Source organism: Geotrypetes seraphini, chromosome 4 (assembly GCF_902459505.1).
Source record: "Geotrypetes seraphini chromosome 4, aGeoSer1.1, whole genome shotgun sequence".
Classification (NCBI taxonomy): domain Eukaryota; kingdom Metazoa; phylum Chordata; class Amphibia; order Gymnophiona; family Dermophiidae; genus Geotrypetes; species Geotrypetes seraphini.
This window is the reverse complement of record NC_047087.1, coordinates 310,704,189-310,730,295: the sequence shown is the minus strand read 5'-3', so window position 1 is coordinate 310,730,295 and position 26,107 is coordinate 310,704,189. Positions and strand designations below refer to the sequence as shown.

General features: G+C 40.4%; 1 protein-coding gene across 3 annotated transcripts in view; it reads right to left on the bottom strand.

Annotated features, from left to right (window-relative positions):
- The window catches only part of NHLRC2 (NHL repeat containing 2), a 204,559-nt gene that overhangs the window by 134,539 nt on the left and 43,913 nt on the right, over positions 1-26,107 (bottom strand). For all 3 annotated transcript variants that reach the window (XM_033941353.1, XM_033941354.1, XM_033941355.1), the window contains exon 3: positions 7,855-8,310. In XM_033941353.1, coding sequence (XP_033797244.1) covers positions 7,855-8,310 — 456 coding nt within the window. The remainder of the gene's footprint in view (positions 1-7,854; positions 8,311-26,107) is intronic.

Below are 26,107 nucleotides of genomic sequence, written 5' to 3'. Positions count from 1 at the left end.
GGAAAGCTTAGGGCAGCGGCGGTTTGGGGGCCTGTTTCCCGATGGTGGCAGCAGTGGCTTGGTGGAGGGCAGGGAGAAAGAAAGAAAGGGGGCAGGCAGGGAGACAGAAAGAAGGAGGGCAGGGAGACAGAAAGAAAAGTGAAACAGAAAGAATGGGGGGGCAGGGAGATAGAAAGAAAGACAGACAGACAGAAAGAAAGGGGAGGGAGCAGGAAGAGAGGAAGAAAAAGTTGGCGGAGAGAATGAGGTCTGGAAGCATACAGCAGGCTGAAAGAAGGGAAGAAATATTGGATGCACAGTCAGAAGTGCAACCAGAGACTCATGAAATCACCAGACAACAAAGGTAGAAAGAAAGGGGAGGAGGCAGGGAGAGAGGAAGAAAAAGTTGGGGGAGGGAATGATGTCTGGAGGAGAGGAAGCATACAGGAGGCTGAAAGAAGGGAAGAAATATTGGATGCACAGTCAGAAGAAGAAAGTGCAACCAGAGACTCATGAAATCACCAGACAACAAAGGTAGGAAAAATGATTTTATTTTCAATTTAGTGATCAAAATGTGTCCGTTTTGAGAATTTATATCTGCTGTCTATATTTTGCACTATGGCCCCCTTTTACTAAACCGCAATAGCGGTTTTTAGCGCAGGGAGCCTATGAGCGTCGAGAGCAGCGCAGGGTATTCAGCGCAGCTCACTGCGCTAAAAACTGCTATCGCAGTTTAGTAAAAAGGGAGGGGGTATATTTGTCTATTTTTGCATAGTTGTTCCTAAGGTGACATTGCATAAAGTTATCTGCCTTGACCTCTTGGAAAAAACCCCGGAATGTGAATGATAATTAACATTTTCTCTGCATACAGTGTGATTTGTGTTTTTAAAAATTTTATTGTTGGTAGATCATTTTGACTTGGTCATTTTAAAAGTAGCTTGCAAGCCCCTAAAGTGTGGCCACCCCTGATCTAGATGGTTTACAGTCAATAAAAATATTTAAAAGCAAAAGTTAAAATAAAATACTAGGACAGGCCGAAGGTCTATCGAGCCCAATGGCCTGCTTCCAACATTGACCAATTCAGGTCCCAAGTACTTGGTGGGATTCTATGAGTGATCAAATGTGTCTGAGAGAAGCTCCCTTGGTAAAACCAGTAAACAGATTTTCAAATGATTTAGGACTAACTTTGAGAGTCGGGCTTAAATCAGTCCCTTTGAAAATTAAGGTTCGAATGCTTTAAATATAGATCACAGTTTCACTCCTAGAGTGGAACATTAAAAAGAAAAAGCTATGGGGTGAATTTAGGGTAGGGGGAGGGGAAGTTAAGAATTTAGCGTTTCTATTCAGAAACATGCAATTAACATAGGCTTCTAAAACTAGGTAAAATTACAATAAAAGTGAATACATTGCTGGTCTCTATTTAAGATCCTACGTTCCAGTATCTTACATTCCCACTTTATCACAGAAGCCGTTCGCTAGCCTTTACATGTAGAACGGGCTTTACATCCTATGCCTATGCTGCCGACATTCAGCTACTCCATCCTTTAGATCGCACAAACCCCACTGAAATCCAAGCCATTAACTCAAAACTATGCAAGATTAAAAACTGGCTCAGAGACAATACGCAAATAAGCAAATCCAAAACAAACTGCTTACTCTTTCCCTAGAAGGAGGGCAAACAACTGTCAACCCCAATCTGCATCGATAGGTTACCAATCACCGAGGTATCTGCAACAAAAATCCTGGGCGTGATCATAGACAGGAAGCTCAATTATCATCAGCAAATCAGTGACGTGGTCAGAAACTGTTTTTATGTTTAAATGATTTTTATTAGAGCCAACAATAAACACAGGTACAAAGGTTCAGCCAGATAAAAAGGGCTCCAGTAAACAAAACGTTTTGTGTTAAACACCCCCATCCACACACACCCCCCCCCCCGTTCCTTCTGGAGTCCCCAAACACCATCTCTATAAGGAGAAACACGGAGGTGGAGAGCGGCTGGCGAACCTCAGCAGGCCGCTTTGAAGAGGAGCAGGAGGGAGGAGTCGCTGGTGTCTTCTGCACAGTCACACGCAGGCGCCATGAGGACTGGCACAGAAGCACACCTCATGCCACCAGGAATCACGATTTTTGAAAAGCTACTCCTAGGTAGCCGTGAGTAGAAACTGTTTTTATAAAATTCGATCAACCAACTTTCCCCTACCTCTCTGTGTTATCCTTAATTGTTTTCTTTTCTAAAATATTGTATTTCACCCTCTACCCCCTCTTGTCTTCCGTTTGTCTGTGGGTCTGGTTCGTGTTTTGGTTTCTCGTTAATTATTTTAATTTTGATCCTCTCAATTTAATTGTATTGTTCATCGCCTAGAATGTTAATAGGCGATTAATCAAATTTTTAATAAAACCTTGAAGCCTAGTGAGTTGAGACTGGTTTTGGTAACACGGGACTTCAAGCGAAGGAACAAAAGGCTTTGCTGTTTACCTAGCCTTTTGAAGGTCTAGCTAATGTTGGCAAATTCATTTCTCACCTGGCACGTGCAACCTTGTCTAATATTTTAATTGCGCCCTACTGCTGAACAATGTATGCCTGTAAAGAGCTTTTGTAGCAATAGTCATTGTATGGTGGTTTTGCATTATGCAATGTTTTGATGTGATCTGCCAATGAATGAAGGCAGAATATACGTATAAAAACATGTAAAATAAATAAATAAATAAATATAAATAGCCCTCATACAAGTACAGTATGTGCTGCCAACACAAATCTCTTCCCGTTTCCTTCTTGCCTTGTGGGCGATACCTGTGATAAAGCAGCCTCATTGCCAATAGGAACATTTCTGGCATTACATTCAGTTGAGGACGGGCTGGGATGGTTTAGATGGACTGGAGTGAGCTTTGATGGAGACTCCAAGTAGATGTAACCTAAGTACACTACCGGGCAGGACTCTGGGTTTCTGGCCCAGAAATATCTAAGAAAAAGGACCATTTAAACTAAATAATTAATTTATGGAGCATATAGGGTTGGGCAGACTGGATGGACCACTCGGGTCTATCTGCCGTCATTTACTATATTACTGTATATGCAAAAGCAAGTGAATCCTCCCACTTAATCCGATGTCTCTCAAACTACAGGACACACGTATTACATGAACTTGAACAGGTGTTTCCTAATGATTGAACTGATTTTCTTCAAGTTTTTCCACCAACTTTTGTTCAACGAACTGTTGGCATCATTCTATGTATTGGTGCTATTATCTCCTAGTCCTTAAGGCATTGACTTTGAATACTTGGATCCATCTTGCACATATATGTATATATTTTTTCTTTTGGGCATTTTTCATCATTATTGTTTATTCACCGTTTGATATACTGTTTTTTAATTGTAGCACAGGCACTTTTTATGCCATTGACACTTTATCTTATATGTCTTGGGAGATTATTCGTTTTATCCCAGGAGTGAATGGTTGAAAGGTATTTATTTATTTATTTATTCTTGCACATTTGAGGCTTTCTTTTTTATAACAAAGGAAAACATGATGTATGAGGCAGCCTTTATCTAGACTTTTGTCTGGGTGATGCAAGTCATCGAGAAGTTACTGCCTGAGCCTTTATTACACACTGGGCGCCTTTTAAATGGCTCATACTGATGTCCACTGGAGTAATGGTGTTTAGATTAGAGGTTTGTTTGACAAACCAAGTAAAGCTGGGTTTCATTATTATTGAAACTTTTTCCTTTCAATCTTTTCCTTTTGGGAAAATTCTGACTGTGAGCCAACTCCCTTTTCTTCCTTGAAATTTAGTTTGGACTTTATTGGCTACTGAGTCCTTAAGGGTTTTTTGTGGTTTTCTCAAACTGTGCGCCATGGCAGAGTGGTGTGCCCCGAGAGATTCCAGAATAGATTCAAGAGTCTGTCAACGCTATGAGTGTCTGTCTGCGTAAGGATACAACCGCCCCTTGCATCATTCCTTGATGTAATTGGTCCTTGAAAACTAACGGCAAGTAATTTTAGTCTAATTTTTTATGCAGTAGTTATCCTAACCTGAGCAACAAAGCAATCAAGGCTTTGTTACCGTTTGGACCTTCTTATCTTTGTGAACTTGGATTTTCAGCTCCGACAGAAATTAAATCGAAAAAAAAAGAGAGTGACTGTAACATAGTAGATGACAGCAGATAAAGACCCGAATGGTCCATCCAGTCTGCCCAAACTGATTCAATTTAAATTTTTTAAAAAAAATTTTCTTAGCTATTTCTGGGTAAGAATCCAAAGCTCTACCCGGTACTGTGATTGGGTTCCAACTGCCGATATCTCCGTTAAAACCTACTCCAGCCCATCTACACCCTCCAAGCCACTAAAGCCCTCCCCAGCCCATCCCCTACCAAACAGCCATACACAGACACAGACCGTGCATGTCTGCCCAGTACTGGCCTTAGTTCAAAATTTAATATTATTTTCCGATTCTAGATCTTCTGTGTTCATCCCACGCTTCTTTGAACTCAGTTACAGTTTTACTCTCCACCACCCTCTCCGTAAAGTAGAATTTCATAACATTGCCTTTGAATCTACCACCCCTCAACCTCAAATTATGTCCTCTGGTTTTACCATTTTCCTTTCTCTGGAAAAGATTTTGTTCTACGTTAATACCCTTCAAGAATTTGAACGTCTGAATCATATCTCCCCTGTCCCTCCTTTCCTCTAAGGTATACATATTCAGGGCTTCCAGTCTCTCCTCATACGTCTTCTGGCGCAAGCCTCCTATCATTTTCGTCGCCCTCCTCTGGACAGCTTCAAGTCTTCTTATGTCCTTCGCCAGATACGGTCTCCAAAACTGAACACAATACTCCAAGTGGGGTCTCACCAATGACCTGTACAGGGGCATCAACACCTTCTTCCTTCTACTGGCTACGCCTCTCTTTATACAGCCCAGCATCCTTCTGGCAGAAGCCACTGCCTTGTCACACTGTTTTTTCGCCTTTAGATCTTCGGACACTATCACCTCAAGGTCCCTCTGCCCGTCCATGCATATCAGCTTCTCACCTTCCAGCATATACGGTTCCTTCCTATTATTAATCCCCAAATGCATTATTCTGCATTTCTTTGCATTGAATTTTAGTTGCCAGGCATTAGACCATTCCTCTAACTTTTGCAGATCCTTTTTCATATTTTCCACTCCCTCTTCGGTATCTACTCTGTTACAAATCTTGGTATCATCTGCAAAAAGGCACACTTTTCCTTCTAACCCTTCAGTAATGTCACTCACAAACATATTGAACCGGACTGCTTACTCTTTCCCTAGAAGGAGGGCAAACAACTGTCAACCCCAATCTGCATCGATAGATTACCGATCACCGAGGTATCTGCAACAAAAATCCTGGGCGATGAAATCTTGGATGATGAAATGTGTGTTTGCTAGTTGACCATCAAGCCATGTTTTGAGTTAATTTGCACTCAAAAACAAGCACATCCATCACATTGATTAGCAATTCTATTCTATCTACTTTTGTTTCACCGTTGTTAACAATTACTCATACATAGCTTAAAGAACTTTAAATAAAAAACTCTCAAATTTAATTTTTGTTGGTTTTGCAATTTTTTTATTTCAATTATAATGTGCCATGAAAAACATTTGCTCCGTTTAGTGTGCCGGAGCTAAAAAAGTTTGAGATACACTGAGTTAATCTGAGAATAAGCAAGCGCTAAACATTTATATATCTTGAGATTGAGGGCTCCTTTTACAAAGGTGCGTGAGGGCCTTAACGCGCGGAATAGCGCATGCTAAAATGCCGCATGCGCTAGCCGCTACCACCTCCTCTTGAGCAGATGATAGTTTTTCAGGTAGTGCACACTAAAAACGCTAGCACACCTTTGTAGAAAAGACAATGTTTGTGGGTAAATCATTAAAAGTGATAGAAGAGGTATTGCTGGTGAGGGAATCAATGACAGTTCTGGGAGTAAAATTGGACCCAGGACTTACGAGTTGTCAAGTGGTAAAGAGAGTGCAAGTATGCTTTCCACTGATACATTTATTGTATCGTTTAAAGCCAATGCTGTCACCAGTTGACTTTCGTGCTGTTGTACAAGCAATAATTTTGTCGCGGCTGGACTACTGCAATGTCCTGTACCTGGGAATAACTAAAACCAGGTGCAGGACATTGCAGGTGATCCAGAACGCTGCGGCCAGATTGATAACCGGAACGCCAAGTTATGAACATATTACCCGGTTCATAGACAACTCGGTGAAAGACAAAGGCGCACGCCGACAACTGAGCGCAAGACGGAGGCGCGCGCCGAAGAAAATTACAGTTTTTAGGGACTCCAACGGGGGTTTTGTTGGGGAGCCCCCCCCAGTTTACTTAATAGAGATCGCGCCGGCGTTGTGGGGGGTTTGGGGGGTTGTAACCCTCCACATTTTACTGTAAACTTAACTTTTTCCCTAAAAACAGGGAAAAAGTGAAGTTTTCAGTAAAATGTGGGGGGTTACAACCCCCCACAACGCCCCCACAATGCGGCGTGATCTCTATTAAGTAAAGTGGGGGGTTCCCCCCTCACGCCCCCCCCCCCATCGGAGCCGTAAAAACAGTAATTTTCTGTGGCGCGCACCTCCATGCTGCGCTCAATTGTCTGCGCGCGCCTTTGTCCCGGCGCGCTTTTGACCTGACACCTATTACCCCATATCTCCGACAACTGCATTGGCTACCACTTGTATTTACAATCCAATATAAAGCAATTATGCTATGGCATCAATTTCTATATGGCACGATTCCAGAATTTTTTAAGAGTTTGATGACTGGTTATCAACCATCAAGATCATTGCGTTCTGAAAATTCAGCACTGTTGAAAACAAAGGCCAATCCCAAGTATGTAGAACCGAATGCTATGACCTTTTCATGTGCAGGAGTAAAACTGTGGAATGGCCTTGTTGGCCAAATTCAGAAATGTGGCGATAGGAGTTCGTTCAGGAAACTGCTGAAAACGCAATTATTTGTCGATGCATTTCTTTGAGCATCTGACCTATTGTAAGGATTGAATCTTTCTGCTTTTGTGTTTATCTGTTCCGACCTGTTTCAATATTTTATGTATGTAATTTTATTGTAAACCATTTTGGAATAAAACAGTATAGAAATTTAAAATAAAATAAAATAAATATCTGATCTTATTTTACTCAAAGCTAAGAAGATCTTACCCGAGTACAAAAGAAGTTTTAAAACTGTATAATGCAAAAAAAAAAAAAAAAAAACAACAAAAACAAACAACCTGCATAATGCCACCATCTATTCATAAAACGCTGCAAATTCAAGTAGGAAGCTGTCACTGTACTTTCTAACCATACTGAGCTACATATACAGTGTCAGGTCAAAAGCGCGCCGGGACAAAGACGCGCCCAGACAATTGAGCGCAGCGCGGGGGTGCGCGCCGCACAAAATTACTGTTTTTAGGGCTCCGACGGGGGGGCACGGGGGGAACCCCCCACTTTACTTAATAGAGATCGCGCCGCGTTGTGGGAGGTTTGGGGGGTTGTAACCCCCCACATTTTACTGAAAACTTCACTTTTTCCCTGTTTTTAGGAAAAAGTTAAGTTTACAGTAAAATGTGGACGGTTACAACCCCCCAAACCCCACACAACGCCGGCGCGATCTCTATTAAGTAAACTGGGGGGTTCCCCCCCCCGTCGGATCCCCTAAAAACTGTAATTTTCTTCGGCGCGCACCTCCATCTTGCGCTCAGTTGTCGGCGCGCGCCTTTGTCTTTCGCGGGGTTGTCTATGAACCACATGTACAGGACACAGATCCCAGATCTGCAGAACATTATGCAAATATTTAGCAACAGAACTTTACCAGAACATGCCCTTATTTTACACTGCAGAAAAACATACATCTCTTACCACCAATAACATGCATGATTTGTCCACTCTTCCCGACTACCAAAATCCGGTGATGTCCTGTATCTGCTATCACCAATCTGTCACCAGAACAATCCACTGTCACTTTACCAGGAAACAGCAAAGGAGAAGGTGGCAGCGAGTCTCTGTATAGCTTTACTGCAACACGATTGTCTGTGATTTCTCCTTTTTCTTTGTAATACTTCAAAGCTATGGAGGTGAATAAAAATAACTTTTCTTTGGTTCCCTCTCCAATTAGAGAGAAAAGCAGGTTTCCATGTGGACCCAGGATAACCAGTGTGGGCCAGCAGGATACTTCCAGTTCTTGCCACAGGGTTGCATCAGCATCATTCACCACAGGATGGGAGATGTTATATCGAAGAACCGCACTTCTAATGTTATCCAGAACTTTTTCGTTTGGAAACTTGGCTGAATGGACACCGATGACGACAAGGCCATCTGAAAGCAAATAAAAATCAAATTATAAGTTAAATGGAAGCTGCAGACCATCAAAAAGTATTTTGACTCTACATCTTTTAAATTGCTAGTCCAGGCGACATTCTTGTCCATTATAGATTACTGTAACATTATCTATCTGGGTTCCTACAAGAAACTATTAAGAAGACTTAGGTTAGTTCAAAATACAGCTGTCAGATTAGTTTTTGGCCTGAAGAACATAGTAACATAACATAGTAGATGACGGCAGAATGAATGGTCCATCCAGTCTGCCCAATCTGAATCAATTAAAATTTTTTCTTCTTAGCTATTTCTGGGCAAAATTCCAAAGCTTTACCCGGTACTGTGCTTGGATTTCAACTGCCGAAATCTCTGTTAAAAGCTACTCCAGCCCATCTACATCCTCCCAGCCATTGAAGCCCTCCCCAGCCCATCCTCAACCAAAAGGCATGACCATATGACCAGCAATTACATTGGCTACCGGTGGAAGCAAGAGTCCTGTTTAAATTTGCTTGCATCTGCTTTAAAGTTGTATATGGCTTGGCTCCAATTTACCTTCTCTCTCATTTTGAGCTGTATAGGTCTATTAAGACTACTCGAAGTTCTCACCTTTTTCCCTACCCAAATCCAAAATGTTTGTGGAAAGGATACTTGCGTTTAAGGCTGGTAAATTGCATACCTGGCTAGGTGAAATTAATTTTCAGGCCTCATCTTACTGTTCCTTTAGAAAACTAGTTAAGACTAATTTGTTTGATAAAATTTTAACTTGACTGACTGGTTAAAATGCGGCATTTTTGAATTTTCTATACTATTGTATTTCCCATATAACTTGTATTTTTAACTTATTGTTCAGTTCTTCTTTATGTAAACCACCTAGAACTGCTGATGTTGGCGGTATATAAGAATAAAGTTATTATTATTATTAAATGCTTTCATTGTTTTGGCCAGGACCTATTTGCTTATTGGAATATCTGTCATGAGTATTACTACTGAGAGATATATCTCCACAAGTTCAAATTCAATACAAAATATATTTTGTATTGAATTTGAACTTGTGGAGTATTTATTTATTCAAAAATTTTTGTATATATTTTGTATTGAATTTGAACTTGTGGAGTATTTATTTATTCAAAATTTTTTTTACATATTTTGTATTGAATTTGAACTTGTGGAGTATTTATTTATTCAAAATTTTTTTTTACATATTTTGTATTGAATTTGAACTTGTGGAGTATTTATTTATTCAAAAATTTTTGTATATATTTTGTATTGAATTTGAACTTGTGGAGTATTTATTTATTCAAAATTTTTTTTACATATTTTGTATTGAATTTGAACTTGTGGAGTATTTATTTATTCAAAATTTTTTTTACATATTTTGTATTGAATTTGAACTTGTGGAGTATTTATTTATTCAAAATTTTTTGTATATATTTTGTATTGAATTTGAACTTGTGGAGTATTTATTTATTCAAAATTTTTTTTACATATTTTGTATTGAATTTGAACTTGTGGAGTATTTATTTATTCAAAATTTTTTTTACATATTTTGTATTGAATTTGAACTTGTGGAGTATTTATTTATTCAAAATTTTTTTTACATATTTTGTATTGAATTTGAACTTGTGGAGTATTTATTTATTCAAAATTTTTTTTACATATTTTGTTTTGAATTTGAACTTGTGGAGTATTTATTTATTCAAAATTTTTTTACATATTTTGTATTGAATTTGAACTTGTGGAGTATTTATTTATTCAAAATTTTTTTACATATTTTGTATTGAATTTGAACTTGTGGAGTATTTATTTATTCAAAAATTTTTGTATATATTTTGTATTGAATTTGAACTTGTGGAGTATTTATTTATTCAAAATTTTTTTTACATATTTTGTATTGAATTTGAACTTGTGGAGTATTTATTTATTTAAAATTTTTTTTACATATTTTGTATTGAATTTGAACTTGTGGAGTATTTATTTATTCAAAATTTTTTTTACATATTTTGTATTGAATTTGAACTTGTGGAGTATTTATTTATTCAAAATTTTTTGTATATATTTTGTATTGAATTTGAACTTGTGGAGTATTTATTTATTCAAAATTTTTTTTTACATATTTTGTATTGAATTTTAACTTGTGGAGTATTTATTTATTCAAAAATTTTTGTATATATTTTGTATTGAATTTGAACTTGTGGAGTATTTATTTATTCAAAATTTTTTTTACATATTTTGTATTGAATTTGAACTTGTGGAGTATTTATTTATTCAAAATTTTTTTTACATATTTTGTATTGAATTTGAACTTGTGGAGTATTTATTTATTCAAAATTTTTTTTACATATTTTGTATTGAATTTGAACTTGTGGAGTATTTATTTATTCAAAATTTTTTTTACATATTTTGTATTGAATTTGAACTTGTGGAGTATTTATTTATTCAAAATTTTTTTACATATTTTGTATTGAATTTGAACTTGTGGAGTATTTATTTATTCAAAAATTTTTGTATATATTTTGTATTGAATTTGAACTTGTGGAGTATTTATTTATTCAAATTTTTTTTTACATATTTTGTATTGAATTTGAACTTGTGGAGTATTTATTTATTCAAAAATTTTTGTATATATTTTGTATTGAATTTGAACTTGTGGAGTATTTATTTATTCAAATTTTTTTTTACATATTTTGTATTGAATTTGAACTTGTGGAGTATTTATTTATTCAAATTTTTTTTTACATATTTTGTATTGAATTTGAACTTGTGGAGTATTTATTTATTCAAATTTTTTTTTACATATTTTGTATTGAATTTGAACTTGTGGAGTATTTATTTATTCAAAATTTTTTTTACATATTTTGTATTGAATTTGAACTTGTGGAGTATTTATTTATTCAAAATTTTTTTTACATATTTTGTATTGAATTTGAACTTGTGGAGTATTTATTTATTCAAAATTTTTTTTTACATATTTTGTATTGAATTTGAACTTGTGGAGTATTTATTTATTCAAAAATTTTTGTATATATTTTGTATTGAATTTGAACTTGTGGAGTATTTATTTATTCAAAATTTTTTTTACATATTTTGTATTGAATTTGAACTTGTGGAGTATTTATTTATTCAAAATTTTTGTATATATTTTGTATTGAATTTGAACTTGTGGAGTATTTATTTATTCAAAATTTTTTTTACATATTTTGTATTGAATTTGAACTTGTGGAGTATTTATTTATTCAAAATTTTTTTTACATATTTTGTATTGAATTTGAACTTGTGGAGATATATCTCTCAATAGAAATAATCATGACAGATATTCCAATAAGCAAATAGGTCCTGGCCAAAACAATGGAAGCATTTAATAATAATAATAACAACAACTTTATTCTTATATACTGCACATTAGCTGAAAAACATTTGCACATGGTAACTGCAAAGTTGGTGTGGTAGCGGTGGGTGGTGGGGTCAGCATCTGCCCTGCAGTTAATCACACATGGCAGACTTTTGCTGCACAGTAAATACAGCAGCAGATGGTGCAAGAAGTGAATCCCCCCCATCTACTGATGCATATACAGTAGCATATGACAGCAGATAAAGGACAATATGGCAAGAAAAGACAGGAGAATTGTCTCCACAACTCAATCACAAAAGAAACAACAGTGGAGATACTCAGTGATGCTGGTGTGCTTATATGTTTATTTAAAACTCTGCCTAATCAGTGCAATGCTCGACATAGACGTGTTTCGGCCTAACCAGCTTTCATCAGGAACCTTAACTTGAATGTATAATGCTCTGCAGAGTGTACCATAATTTGTCACAAAAGATAGCTGTTCTCTCCAGTTGGCGCTATCTTTTGTGACAAATTACACTCTGCAGAGCATTACACATTAATGCTCCTGTATCGCTCCATGGTGTGACCTCGTCTGGAGTACTGCGTTCAATTCTGGTCTCCTTATCTCAAGAAAGATATAGTGGCGCTAGAAAAGGTTCAAAGAAGAGCGACCAAGATGGTAAAGGGGATGGAACTCCTCTCGTATGAGGAAAGACTAAAAAGGTTAGGGCTCTTCAGCTTGGAAAAGAGACGGCTGAGGGGAGATAGGATTGAAGTCTACAAAATCCTGAGTGGAGTAGAACGGGTACAAGTGGATCGATGTTTCACTCAGTCAAAAATGACAAAGACTAGGGGACACTCGATGAAGTTACAGGGAAATACTTTTCAAACCAATAGGAGGAAATGTTTTTTCACTCAGAGAATAGTTAAGCTCTGGAACGCGTGGTAAGAGCGGATAGCATAGCTGGTTTTAAGAAAGGTTTGTGCAAGTTCCTGGAGGAAAAGTCCATAGTCTCCTATTGAGAAAGACATGGGGGAAGCCACTGTTTGCCCTAGATCGGTAGCATGGAATATTGCTACTCCTTGAGTTTTGGCCAGGAACTCATGACCTGGATTGGGCACCTTGAGAACAGGCTACTGGGCTTGATGGACCATTGGTCTGGCCCAGTAAGGCTATTCTTATGTTCAAGTTATGGCTCCTGATGATGGCCGGAGCCATCGCACTGATTAGGCAGAGTTTTAAATTAACATATAAGCACACCAGCCTCACTGAACATCACCAGCATCAGCATCACTGTTTCTTTTGTAGCAGATAAAGAGTCACATGGTCCATCTAGTCCGTCCAATAAGGCAACTAGAGTTGCACCTGCCACTCCATAAGGGTGCACTCCATTATGATCAAATACTGGCATAAGAAATAGGGCAGCCACACAATCATGGAAGAGTGGTTTTATCATTTCAGATAATCCTTGAATAAACCATCAAACTGACATTTTGTCTGCTATTAACATTTAGGTGAATGTAACACAAAGAGCGCACACTTTCTTGATCCGTCCCCAAAATCCTCAGGTTACAGACAGCAGACGTCTGCTCGGCACTGGTTCTACTTCCCAACTGCTAAAGTTGCTGTCAGTGCCCACTCCTGCCTATCTCTAATCGGGATACAGACAATACAAGTCTGCCCTGTTTTGCAATATTTGAGACACAGACCGTAGAAGTTCAACCGAGGCCTTACTACTGGAATTGTTCCAAGTTTTTGTTCCGATTCCATCCTTTTACCATATAAGGTTCCTTTGGGGTTCATAATCAAAAAATGCATACAATAGAATTCCAGTTAACCAGCATTCTCAACCAACCAGCAAAAATAATCCTGCACCCGAGGCCACCGGTGCTGCTACCCTCCACTGCAACCCCCCGATCAAGGCCACCAGCACTGCTTTCCTCCCTTTGTGCCCAAGACGATCGGCGCTGCTGTCCACCTTCCCCCCCTCCCCCCCCCCCACACTGATCAGCACTGTGTTGACCTTATGCGTGCCAGTACTGAAAGAGCCTGCCGCCAATGTTCTATGCTGGACCGCTGCAAGATTCTCATGAGATTCTCAGAGAGGACAAAAAGCCGGACCCACAGCGGCCCAGCGCAGAACATCGGCGGCAGGCTCCTTCAGCACTGGCATGCGTATGGTAAACACAATGCCGGTCAGTTACGGGGGGGGCAGCTTGAATATAAACTGAGACCAAAAATCTTGGTTTCTATTAGAGTACTGTATATACGGTAGTTAGGCCTATTTTTAATAGTAACTCTCAAGCAACCAGAAAGGGAGGAGAGTGTGGCACAGTGGTTAGAGCTACAGTCTCAGCACCCCAGAGGTTGTGGATTTAAACCCCATGCTGCTCCTTGTGACCCTGGGCAAGTCACTTAATCCTCCACTGCACCAGGTATATTAGAAAGACTGTGAGCCCACCGGGACAGATAGGGAAAATGCTCGAGTACCTGATTTGTAACCCATTCTGAGTGCCTTTGGGAGGACGGGCTAAAAAAGCCTCAAATAAATAAATAAGCTACATTTATTCAGCATCTATCAATCCCCATGGATGCCGCATAACTGAGAGTCTACTGTACATCCAAAAATCCAATGGCTGCCTCAGTTCTTGATAGCTCCTCACGAGAACTGAGGCAACCATTCAGAAGTGGTGCGCACCCACGCAGCAGCGCGCTTGTGCACCGCTGGCCCCAACATGCCAGTAATCAGAAGGCAGCCGTCCAGGGAAGCACCAGTGACCGGCACAATTAGGAAGTGTCGCAGGCCCAGGCATTAGCGTGCTTGAGCGCCGCGGGCCCCGACAATCAGCAGGCAGCCGTCCACCGACCTCCAAAATTTAAAGGTACCGCTGGGGGGCTGGGACAGAATTTAAAGGTGTCGGGTATATATTAGTATACAATTTCGTTCAGAATGGTTTTTTTTTTCTTGTTTTCCTTCTCTAAATCTGGGGTGCGTCTTATGGTGAGGTGGTCTTATGGAGTGGAAAATACAGTAATGTCTTATTAAAGAAATGACAATTTTGCATGAGGTAAAACTCTTTATAGTTTATAGATCTTTCCTTTTGACTAAGTCTTAATAATAATATTGTCATTTATAGCTAAAGAGACATACGATCAAGCAACTGTTTTATTTTACTTTTGGGATTATGATAAACATACCAAGGGCCTCAAAATAGTACCTGGCGGGCCGCATGTGACATCCCCCCCCCAGGCTGTGAGTTTAAGACCACTGCTTTAGCCAGCAAGTTCTCTAGAGACAGAAAAATATCTACTGTATCTGAATGCAGCTGATCTTGAGTTACAACTGAAAAAGGCAAGTGCTAATTCCAAAATCTCTTCCCCTCCTTAGCTTCCTGTGTAGAGTCATAAACATTTCTGTTTTGTAGAAGTATTAGTTTAAAAAAAAAAAAGGATAGAGGAGGAACAAGTAAGAAAGAGGGGAAAATGTATTGGCAGACTGTCAGAGAGACAAGAAGATTTATTTGATACTGGGTGAGTCAACCCAAGGCCACTACACTATTTTATCTACGTGCAAATGATAATTTAACAAAGCAGAATAATAAATCAAAATGTCCCAGCAAGCAAAAGACAGATTGAGGGGGGAGGGGGGACAGTAGGGTACAATGAGCAATTAGGAAGCTACGTTCAGGAAGCAAAACTAGGACTCCTCCTAGGTCTTTCACCCTGATGACCTTCTGTAAGGACAGAACAAATGGTTTCGTTTACACAAGCAGCAGAACTGGATTCTAAAATAGTAGTCTGTAATAAAAAGAAAAAAGATAAGATCTTTATTTGCAAGGGATCAAGCCTTGATTTAGCAGACTATTAATTACATATTATATACACACACAGCAGCTAATGACAGGCAGAAAGTCTGTTTCTATCACATGCTCACTGTGTTCATGTCCTGCAACTCACCCTTCCTGTTAAGTGGATGTCCTTGAATTATGCTCATGTCACCGCTTTTGATGTAAGGAATCAGCTCATTGTATTTGCTCATTGGCAAAGAGTATGTACTCTTTTCTTCCATACCCATTCCAAATGCACTACAGCAGGGTTGTCCAATATCGGTCCTCAAGGGCCAAAATCCAGTCGAGTTTTCAGGATTTCCCCAATGAATTTGCATGAGATCTATTTGCATGCACTGCTTCCATTGTATACAAATAGATCTCATGCATATTCATTTGGGAAATCCTGAAAACCTGACCTGGTGAGGGCCAAGGTTGGACACCCCTGCACTACAGCATAAATCTTAAAACGTCCTATCTGTGCCCTTCTCTTCAACTGCCAACTCCAGACTTTGCCCTTTCTACCTTGCTGCACCGTATGCTTGGCAGAAGCTGCCTGAAACCCTATGGCGGGCTCCATCTCTGGCAGTGTTCAAGGCCCAGTTCAAAGCTTTCGACTCCTAACTCCTCGGGTTCTGCATCCCCAACGCTATATGTCATGTCTGTCTGTCCAAGTTAGATTGTAAGCTGTTCCGAGCAGGGACTGTCTATAAAAGTCAAAATGTACAGCTCTGCGTACGTCTTTCAGCGCTATAGTGATAAGTAGTAGCAATAGTAATTTCTGGTTAAACATCCACTTTGATGGTCATGTTTTGGTTCAAAACAGTGAGAACACCCAAAGGACACTGAATCCATCATGTATCCTCCTCAAGTACCCTATGAAATATTGTTTCAGAGTGAATGACAGACAGAAACATAGAAGCATAGAAAAAAAAAAGCGGCAGAAAAGGGCTATAGCCCACCAAGTCTGCCCATTCCAAGTATCCCCACCCCCCCTGAATTTACTCCCTTAAAGATCCCACGTGAGTATCCCATTTTCTCTTAAAATCCATCACGCTGCTGGCCTTTATCACCTGGAGTGGGAGTCTGTTCCAATGATCCACTACTCTTTCGGTGAAGAAGTACTTCCTGGAGTCGCCATGAAACTTCCCTCCCCTGATCTTCAGCGGATGCCCTCTGGTGGTCGAGGGTCCCATGAGCCAGAAGATATCATCTTCTGACTCGATGCGTCCCGTGATGTACTTATATGTTTCAATCATATCTCCCCGTTCTCTTCTTTCCTCAAGTGAGTATAGCCGCAATTTCTTTAGTCTTTCTTCATACGTGAGATCCTTGAGCCCCATGACCATCCTGGTGGCCGTTCGCTGAACCGACTCGATCCTCAGCACGTCCTTTCGGTAGTGTGGTCTCCAAAACTGAACACAGTACTCCCAAGTGAGGCCTCACCATGGCTCTGTACAACGGCATCATAACTTCAGGTCTCCTGCTGATGAAACTTCTGCGGATACACCCCATCATTTATCTTGCCCTGGAGGAAGCCTTCTCCACTTGATTGGCAACCTTCATGTCCTCGCTAATGATCACCCCTAGATCACGTTCCGCCGTGGTCCTAACCAAGGTCTCACCATTTAGTACATAAGTTCTACGCGGGTTTCTCTTGCCCAGGTGCATTATCTTGCATTTTTTAGCATTGAAGCCTAGCTGCCAAGTATTTGACCATTGTTCCAGTAGCAGTAGGTCGTGTGTCATATTATCAGGTAATAAGCATCTGCCTACTATGTTGCAAAGTTTGGCGTCGTCGGCGAACAGTGATACCCTTCCTCTAAATCCTTGCGTCATATCTCTTATGAATAAGTTGAATAGAATCGGGCCCAGGACCGATCCCTGCGGCACTCCACTGATCACGTCCGATGCTTCGGATGGGGTACCGTTCACCACCACCCTCTGAAGTCTACCGCTCAGCCAATCCCCAACCCATGTAGTTAGAGTGTCTCCTAAACCTATCGATTTCAGCTTGTTCAGTAATCTTCGATGAGGGACGCTATCAAATGCTTTACTGAAGTCCAAATATACCACGTCCAGTGACTCTCCGGCATCCAGTTGTCTAGTAACCCAGTCAAAAAAGCTAATCAGATTAGATTGGCAGGATCTACCCCGGGTGAACCCGTGTTGGTGTGGAACATGCAGTTTTTCTTCGTCTAGGATTGTGTCAATATTCTGTTTGATCAGTGTTTCCATGAGTTTACACACTATAGACGTGAGACTCACTGGTCTGTAGTTTGCTGTCTCTGTCCTGCAGCCCTTCTTGTGGAGTGGGATTACGTTGGCGGTTTTCCAGTCCAAGGGGACCCTTCCTGTGCTTAGGGAAAGATTGAAAAGAACAGATAATGGTTCTGCCAGGACTTCCCTCAACTCCCTGAGCATTCTGGGGTGCAGGTTATCCGGTCCCATGGCTTTGTTCACCCTGAGTCTTGATAGTTCGTTGTAGAAACCACTGGGCGTAAATTCGAAATCTTGAAACGGGTCTTTCCAGTTATCTCCCGTCTGCAGCTGTGGACCAGCTCCCGGCGCCTCGCGGGTGAACACTGAACAGAAGTATTGGTTTAGTAATTCTGCCTTCTCAGAGTCTGATTCTGCAAAGTTACCATCCGATTGCTTCAGGCGTACTATCCCATCTTTGTTTCTTTTTCTGTCACTAATATAGCTGAAGAAAGATTTATCCCCTTTCTTAATTTTCCGTGCTAGCTCTTCCTCCATTCGGAGTTTGGCCTCTCTGATTGCTGTTTTGACAGCTTTAGATCTGTCTAGATAGTCCTCTTTTGCCCCCTCTCTGCCTAAATGTTTGTAGGCGATAAATGCGTCTTTTTTCTGTTTAACTAGGTCTGAAATTTCTTTACTGAACCGTTGGGGTCTTTTGTTTCTCCTGCGTTTACTTACTGTCTTTATGTATCGGTCTGTTGCTTCGTGTAGTATGGACTTCAGAGACGACCACATATCCTCCACATTGTCAGTTTTTGCTTGTTTATGTAGCTCCTGATGGACGAAATCTCCCATGCGGTTGAAGTCTGTGCCTCTAAAGTTGAGAACCCTTGTTGTTGTGTTTGTTTTTGGGAAACCTTTCTTGAGGTTGAGCCATACCATATTATGGTCGCTGGAGGCCAGTGTGTCTCCTACTGAGACTTACGTGACGCTATCTCCGTTGGTGAGAACTAGATCTAGTAACGCCTTGTCCCTGGTGGGCTCCAATACCAATTGCTTGAGACGTGCACCCTTTATGGAGTTTAATATTCTTTTGCTGCTACCCGTAGTCGCAGAGAGTGTGTTCCAATCTTATGTTATATTACCGTATTTTCCCATATATAGGCCGTAGCCTATACATGGGTTTTACAAACCTGCCTATGGGGTACGGCTTACTTAAATGGGGTGGCCTATCTAAAACTTAAAAATCATTCCCCCCGGTACCTTTTTAAAATCCCCCTGAAATACGTCCCTCGCTGCTGGCTGCCTCCTCTAATCTCACAGCAAGCGGTGCAGGGCAGTTGCGATCTTTTTGGCATCCAGCTTGGCCCCGCACTGCTTGCTGAATGGTGGTTCCACCAGGCAAAAACCTCTGCATCAGCTCTTCACAATTTTCTACAGCACTCAACAAATGCTTTACCTGCTGTTGGGATCTAGATACCAAGGCGGCAAAAATTAATGCCTCTGCTAAGTGCTGAACTAAATCGTGGATCTGGATTTTAGATTTCATTATTCACTTTTCCAAATCCAAGTTCAAGGTCAAGGTCAGATACAAACATTTCCTGTGAAGTAGATGTACAATCTAAAGGCCCAATATTCAAAAATGAATTAAACAGCCAGGAGAGGCTCCGGGACGTTTAAATTGCCTGACCGGGGCTAACCAGTTGCTGCTGCTAAAAATGCCCAATAAGTGTCCAAGCTGAACCTAGCTATGCTGGAGGAGATCTGGAGACGGAGGCAGTACTTAACTGATTAACAGCATATTATATGACTGCATAAATGCAGGCCTATCTTTACACGGTTCTTTATAGCCAGCTAAGTATTGATATTGTATTTAACCAGCTATATTTTGGCAAGCTCTGTATACCCAGAAATCACTGCCTGAATTTGGACATGGCCCGACACTGAATTTCCAGGTATACTATCGGATCCTAGAAAGTCACTGTAGAGGTGAAGGAAGCGATCGGAGACAAGAAAACTTTGTTTAAGGAATGGAAAAGGTCAAGAACGAACGAAAACTGGAATAAGCATCAACGCAGGTGCCATAATGCGGTAAAAGGGGACAAAAGAGACTACGAGGAAAAAATAGCCAAGGAGGCAAAAACTTCAAGCCATTCTTTAGATATATTAAGGGGAAACGACCCGCGAAAGAAGCGGTGGGACCGTTGGATGACCATGGAATAAAGGGAGTGCTAAAGGAGGACAAAGCAATCGCCGACAAACTGAACACATTTTTTGTGTCTGTATTTACCAAAGAGGATATACACAACATACCGGAACCCATCAGGCTAAATGCTGGAAACGAAGACGGGAAACTGACAGGGTTGACGGTCAGTCTAGAAGAGGTATGCAGGTAGATTGATAGGCTCAAGAGCGATAAATCCCTGGGACCGGATGGCATCCATCCGAGGATCATCAAGGAACTATAGCTGAACTGCTTCAACTAATAGCCAATCTGTCAATCAAATCGGGAAAGATTCCGGAAGACTGGAAGGTGGTGAATGTCACGCCGATCTTCAAAAAGGTTCGAGGGGAGATCAGGGAAAATACAGACCAGTGAGTCTGACCTCGGTATCGGGAAAGATGGTAGAAGCGTTGATAAAGGACCGCATCTTTGATCATCTTGACGGACACAGTCTGATGAGGACCAGCCAGCACGGTTTCAGCAAAGGCAGATCTTGTTTAATGAACCTGCTGCACTTCTTCGAGAGAGTAAACAGGCAGATAGACAAGGGCGACCCGGTCGACATTGTATATCTGGATTTTCAGAAGGCGTTTGATAATGTTCCACATGAACGACTACTTCAGAAAATTGCGAGCCATGGAATCGAGGGTGAAATACTCACATGGATTAAAAACTGGCTGGAGCATAGAAAACAGAGTGGGGGGTAAATGGACAATACTCGGACTGGAAGAGAATCACCAGTGGGGTGCCGAAGGACTCGGTGCTTATACCCATGCTCTTCAACATCTTTATAAACAATCTGGATATTGGTACGATGAGTGAAATGATTAAATTTGTGGACGATACAAAGTTATTCAGAGTAGTGAAGACACGGGGGGATTGCAAAGATCTGCAACGTGACATAATCAAGCTTGAAAAATGGGCATCGACAAGGCAAATGAGATTCAACGTGGATAAGTGTAAAGTAATGCATGTCGGTAACAAAAATCTCATGCACGAATACAGGATGTCCGGGGCAGTACTTAGAGAGACCTCCCAGGAAAGAGACTTGAGAGTTCTGATCGACAAGTTGATGAAGCCATCCGTGCAATGTGCGGCACGGCAAAAAGGGTGAACAGAATGCTAGGAATGATAAAGAAGGGGATCACGTACAGATCGGAGAAGGTTATCATGCCGCTGTACCGGGCCATGGTGCGCCCTCACCTGGAGTACTGCGTCCAGCACTGGTCGCCGTACATGAAGAAGGACACGGTACTACTCGAGAGGGCCAAGAAAAGAGCGACTAAAATAGTTAAGGGGCTGGAGGAGTTGCCGTACAGTGAAAGATTAGAGAAACTATGCCTTTTCTCCCTCAAAGAGAGGAGATTGAGAGGGGACATGATTGAAACATTCAAGGTACTGAAGGGAATAAACTTAGTAGATAAGGACAGGTTGTTCACCCTCTCCAAGGCAGAGAGAACAAGAGGACACTCTCTAAAGTTGAAAGGGGATAGATTCCGTATAAACGTAAGGAAGCTCTTCTTCACCCAGAGAGTGGTGGAAAACTAGAATGCTCTTCTGGAGTCTGTCATAGGGGAAAACGCCCTCAAGGGATTCAAGACAAAGTTAGACAAGTTATCTACACGACAGAAGAGCGGGACTTGGGTGTGATTGTATGCGATGATCTTAAGGTGGCCAAACAGGTTGAAAAGGTGACGGCAAAAGCTGGAAGGATGCTAGGGTGCATAGGGAGAGGTATGGCTAGTAGGAAAAAGGAGGTATTGATGCCCCTGTATAAGACTCTGGTGAGGCCTCATTTAGAATATTGTGTACAATTCTGGAAGCTACACCTTCAAGAAGATATAAAAATGTTGGAGTCGGTCCAGAGGAAGACTACGGCCTAGAAATATCAAAGAAGAAACAAGTTAATCTAATCATGTATTTTTTAATGGGTATAACTTATGGGCGACTGGATGGACCATTCAGGTTTTTATCTGCTGTCATTTACTATATAGTTCAGTTTCCCCTTTCCACATTCATTCCTTTGCCCTTGCTCACAATAAATGTCTACCATTTTGATGCCCAGTCTTCAAAGGTCCTCTTGCAATTTTTCACAATGCTCTTATATGATTATCAACTTTGAACAACTGTGTCATCTGCAAATTTAATTATCTCACTAGTTATTCCCATCTCTAGATCATTTATAAATAGGCTACAAAGTGTCGGTCCCAGCAGACCACTGGGGAACCCCACCCTTCTCCATTGAGAATATTGACCATTTAACCCTACTTTCTGATTTCTATCTTTTAACCAATAATAGGACATTACCTCCTACCCCATGACTTTCAAATTTCCTCAGGAGTCTTTATTTAGTTTTATAGCCTGTCTTCAAAGGGACCCAAGGATGTTTAAACTGGCAAAATGAAATGTATGTTCCAGTAAGCCTTCAAGTATTGTACCATTCCCAAAGTCAAGTAATAAGCAGGAAGTTTACTCTTTATTTTACTTTTAAACACACTTGGCAAAAGGGAAGAAAGAAGGGGAAAGGAAAGTCTTAAAATATCAATGGCCAGATTTATGGATGGAACAAATTCAGAGCAAAAGGACACAGATATCCAGCAGATCCATCTGCTCATACAATTCTTATACTTCTAAATGCATATTCTGCTAAAGCTTTCAATTCTTGGGATTTCTGTAAAGAAAAACATTTCTAAGAAAAAGAATTCTGCAAAAACCAAAAGGGAGGGAAACTAAGGGCTAGATTCACTAAGCAAACCAATCGGTTTGCGCTCACTTTCCAACTACAACTCGATTCACTAACCTTCCTCCAGACCCCATCCGCACTCTATCTGATCTGCGCATGCAAATGAGTAAAAAGGTATGTAAATTTATTTTTCTTAAGGCATCAATTCATGAAACCATTTCATCCAAACCGACTAGCCTATCCGTTTCAAAAAGTTTCGACTGCTGAGGACCAGTCGCTTTACATCCTCGCCGACTATTCCTGCCTAGCAACTGCCGCGTGCATGTTAAGAACCCTATTAAAAATATATATCTACCCCACAAAAAAATCCAAAATATATCTAAACTTTAAATATATGTAAACTTTCAAGTACATAAGCGTTAGAAATATTTTTTTGATATTTTTGGAATGCGCATAGCGAGCGCAGGAGTAAATCTCGGATTTGGAATGCGCATGGCGAGAAAATCGCAGATTAACCCCATGCTCTCCTTGCACATTCTACATTTCATATATCAATATATCATCCAATATATATCAATATATCATCCAAATGTACTAACCCCTTATTTCTTTTCCCCTCTCTCCCCCTGCTAATATCCTCCCTTCAAAATTGTTTCAGACCTAACGCTCTTAATTGTATTCCTCATCCTGGAAACGTCTAGCTATCTTTTTGATGTATTAGGCCCAATATCTTTAATTGTATCCCTCATCCTGGAATTGTCCAGTTATCTTATGATGTAATCCGCTTAGAACTGCAAGGTACAGGCGGAATAGAAGTCATTAATGTAATGTAATGTAATGTAATCAATGCCAAATTTAAAAAAAAACAAAAACAAAAACTTTTAAGGGCCAGGTATCCCTCCCTCTCTTCCTTCCAGCTAGATTGTCGCATGCATCTGACATCACGGGGTCGCCTTTGGCTGCTTTGTGCTTCACGGTAGAAAGAGCCAGACAGCCTCCTGGGATTCGTAGGCTGTATTTAACAGCGCATGATCTGTATTTAACTGCTGTTAACTGTTGTGCCTTCTAGCAACTTAACAGCTCTTTTCCTGAGAGAAAAGGACGGCTCTCGTTGGCTACGCTATCTGCTTCTTTTGGAACACGAGTCTGCCGAGGAGAGGTTGGTAAAAACTACAGTTCTTATACTGCATTTTTTTACGACAACAATGCTTTGCGGTAGGCACATTCGGAGCCCGCCAATGATGTCCGTGAATAAACCCCTTCCCATTTCTACGCAGTGAAGTTCTAAAGAGCTAGCGCATGCGTTATGTGCTTCAAAACCAACAAGGATATAGTGCGCACGTGCGTCGATTGATGTTACAGCGAGACGTGTGCACAAATGGGGGGCGTGTTTACGATTTGATAATTTGCATGGACAAGCTTTACTGAATCGATCGGCCACAATGACTCGGAAACGGTTAGGACACGAATCGGAGCGATTTGTGGACTTTAGTGAATCTAGCCCTAAGAGACTTTTGCCTAATGGGAAAAGGTGACGAGAGCTTCGCAGGACTAGTTGACATTTTGTTTTACACAGTTTAGGCTATTCCATTTCAGAGAGAGGGCCCATAAAACATAGAAACATGATGGCAGATAAAGGCCAAATGCCAAATGTCTGCCCATCCACAGCATCCACTATCTCTCCTCCTCTCTCTATTGGCTAAGGCTCTTTACACCTGCATTGCAATGTCATAGAACTTTATGGTTATAGAAACATAGTATTACAAAAAATCAACTAATTGCAAGTGGAATATGATATATCACCACATAAACGTATTCCAAAAAAATCCCACTGCCTTAGAGGAATAAAAAGAGATAAGTTCTAGCAAAAAAATTTCATTAGAGGAATGGAGAAAAGACCTCAGTTTCTTCCAGGGAAATTTTCACCTGGAGGACCCCTATGCCTGCCGTATTCAACTTATAGCTACATAGGAAAAAACATCCTAGGTCGATAAAAACTCCATATTTTCAAGAATCCTTAAATTTCTTATTATATATTGTCCAAAAAAACAGAAACCACACTTATCTCAATAAATTACTGTCCTCCAGGCATGTTATTTCTTCCAAAGCATGGGAGGAAACATTTCTCAGACTCCCTATTTTTTGGACAATGTTTTTTGGACAATATATAATAAGAAATTTAATGAAATTTTTTTGCTAGAACTTATATCTCTTTTTATTCCTCTAAGGCAGTGGGATTTTTTTGGAATACATTTATGTGGTGATATAGAAACATAGTAACATGATGCAAGATAAAAGCCAAATGGCCCATCTAGTCTGCCCTTCCACTATCCCCTTCTCTTCCAAAGAGATCCCCTCCCCCCCCCCCGTGTCTGTCCCAGGCATTCTTGAATTCAGACATAGTTTCCGTCTCCACCACCTCTTCTGGGAGACTGTTCTATGCATCTACCACCCTTTCTGTAAAAAAAAGTATTTCCTTAGATTACTCCTGAACCTATCACCTCTTAACTTCATCCTATGCCCTCTCATTCCAGAGCTTCCTTTCAAATGAAAGAGACTTGCTTCATGCATATTTATGCCCTGTAGGTATTTAAACGTTTCTATCATATCTCCCCTCGCCTGTATTATGTCTAAAGCAGTGGTCTCAAACTTGTGGCCCCAGGCCTGCCAGGTACTATTTTGAGGCCCTCGGTATGTTTATCATAATCACAAAAGTAAAATATAACAGTTTCTTGATCATATATATCTTTTTAGCTATAAATTACAATATTATTATTAAGACTTAGCCAAAAGGAAAGATTTATAAACTAAAAAGAGTTTTACCTCATGCAAAATTGTCATTTCTTTAATAAGACATTAACTATTTTTTCTGAGGCCCTCCAAGTACCGACAAATCCAAAATGTGGCCCTGCAAAGGGTTGGAGTTTGAGACCACAGCTCTAAAGTATACAGATTGGGATCTTTAAGTCTGTCCCCATACACCTTCCTCTCGACCGACTCCATGTGAAGTCTCCAGAATTGTACACAATATTCTAAATTAAGTCTCACCAGGGTCTTATAAAGGGGCATCAATACCTCTTTTTTTCCTACTTGCCATATCTCTCCCTATGAACCCTAGCATCCTTCTAGATTTCGCCATCGCTTTTTCAACCTGTTTGGACACCTTAAGGTCATCACATACTATCACACCCAAGTCCCTCTCCTCTTTTGTGCACAAAGGTTCTTAATGTTTCAGAATATGAAACTGCAAAAATTTGCAGTGGGCCGGAAAATATGGGAATGTGCAAATAAGCCTCCGTGAGATCCAGAGAGGCAAGAAACTCTCCTGGGGCCACTGCTGCAATGACTGAACACACGGTCTCCATGCGAAAGCGTGGAACCTTGAGAGCCACATTTACATGCTGAAAATCCAGACTAGGCCTCCAATCTTTGGAGCCTTTCTTTGGCATGATAAAGTATATAGCGTATTTGCTTGAGCCCAAGTGGTCGGATATTCAAGCTCTATAGCTTGAATATCCAGCAAGCACTGAATGGT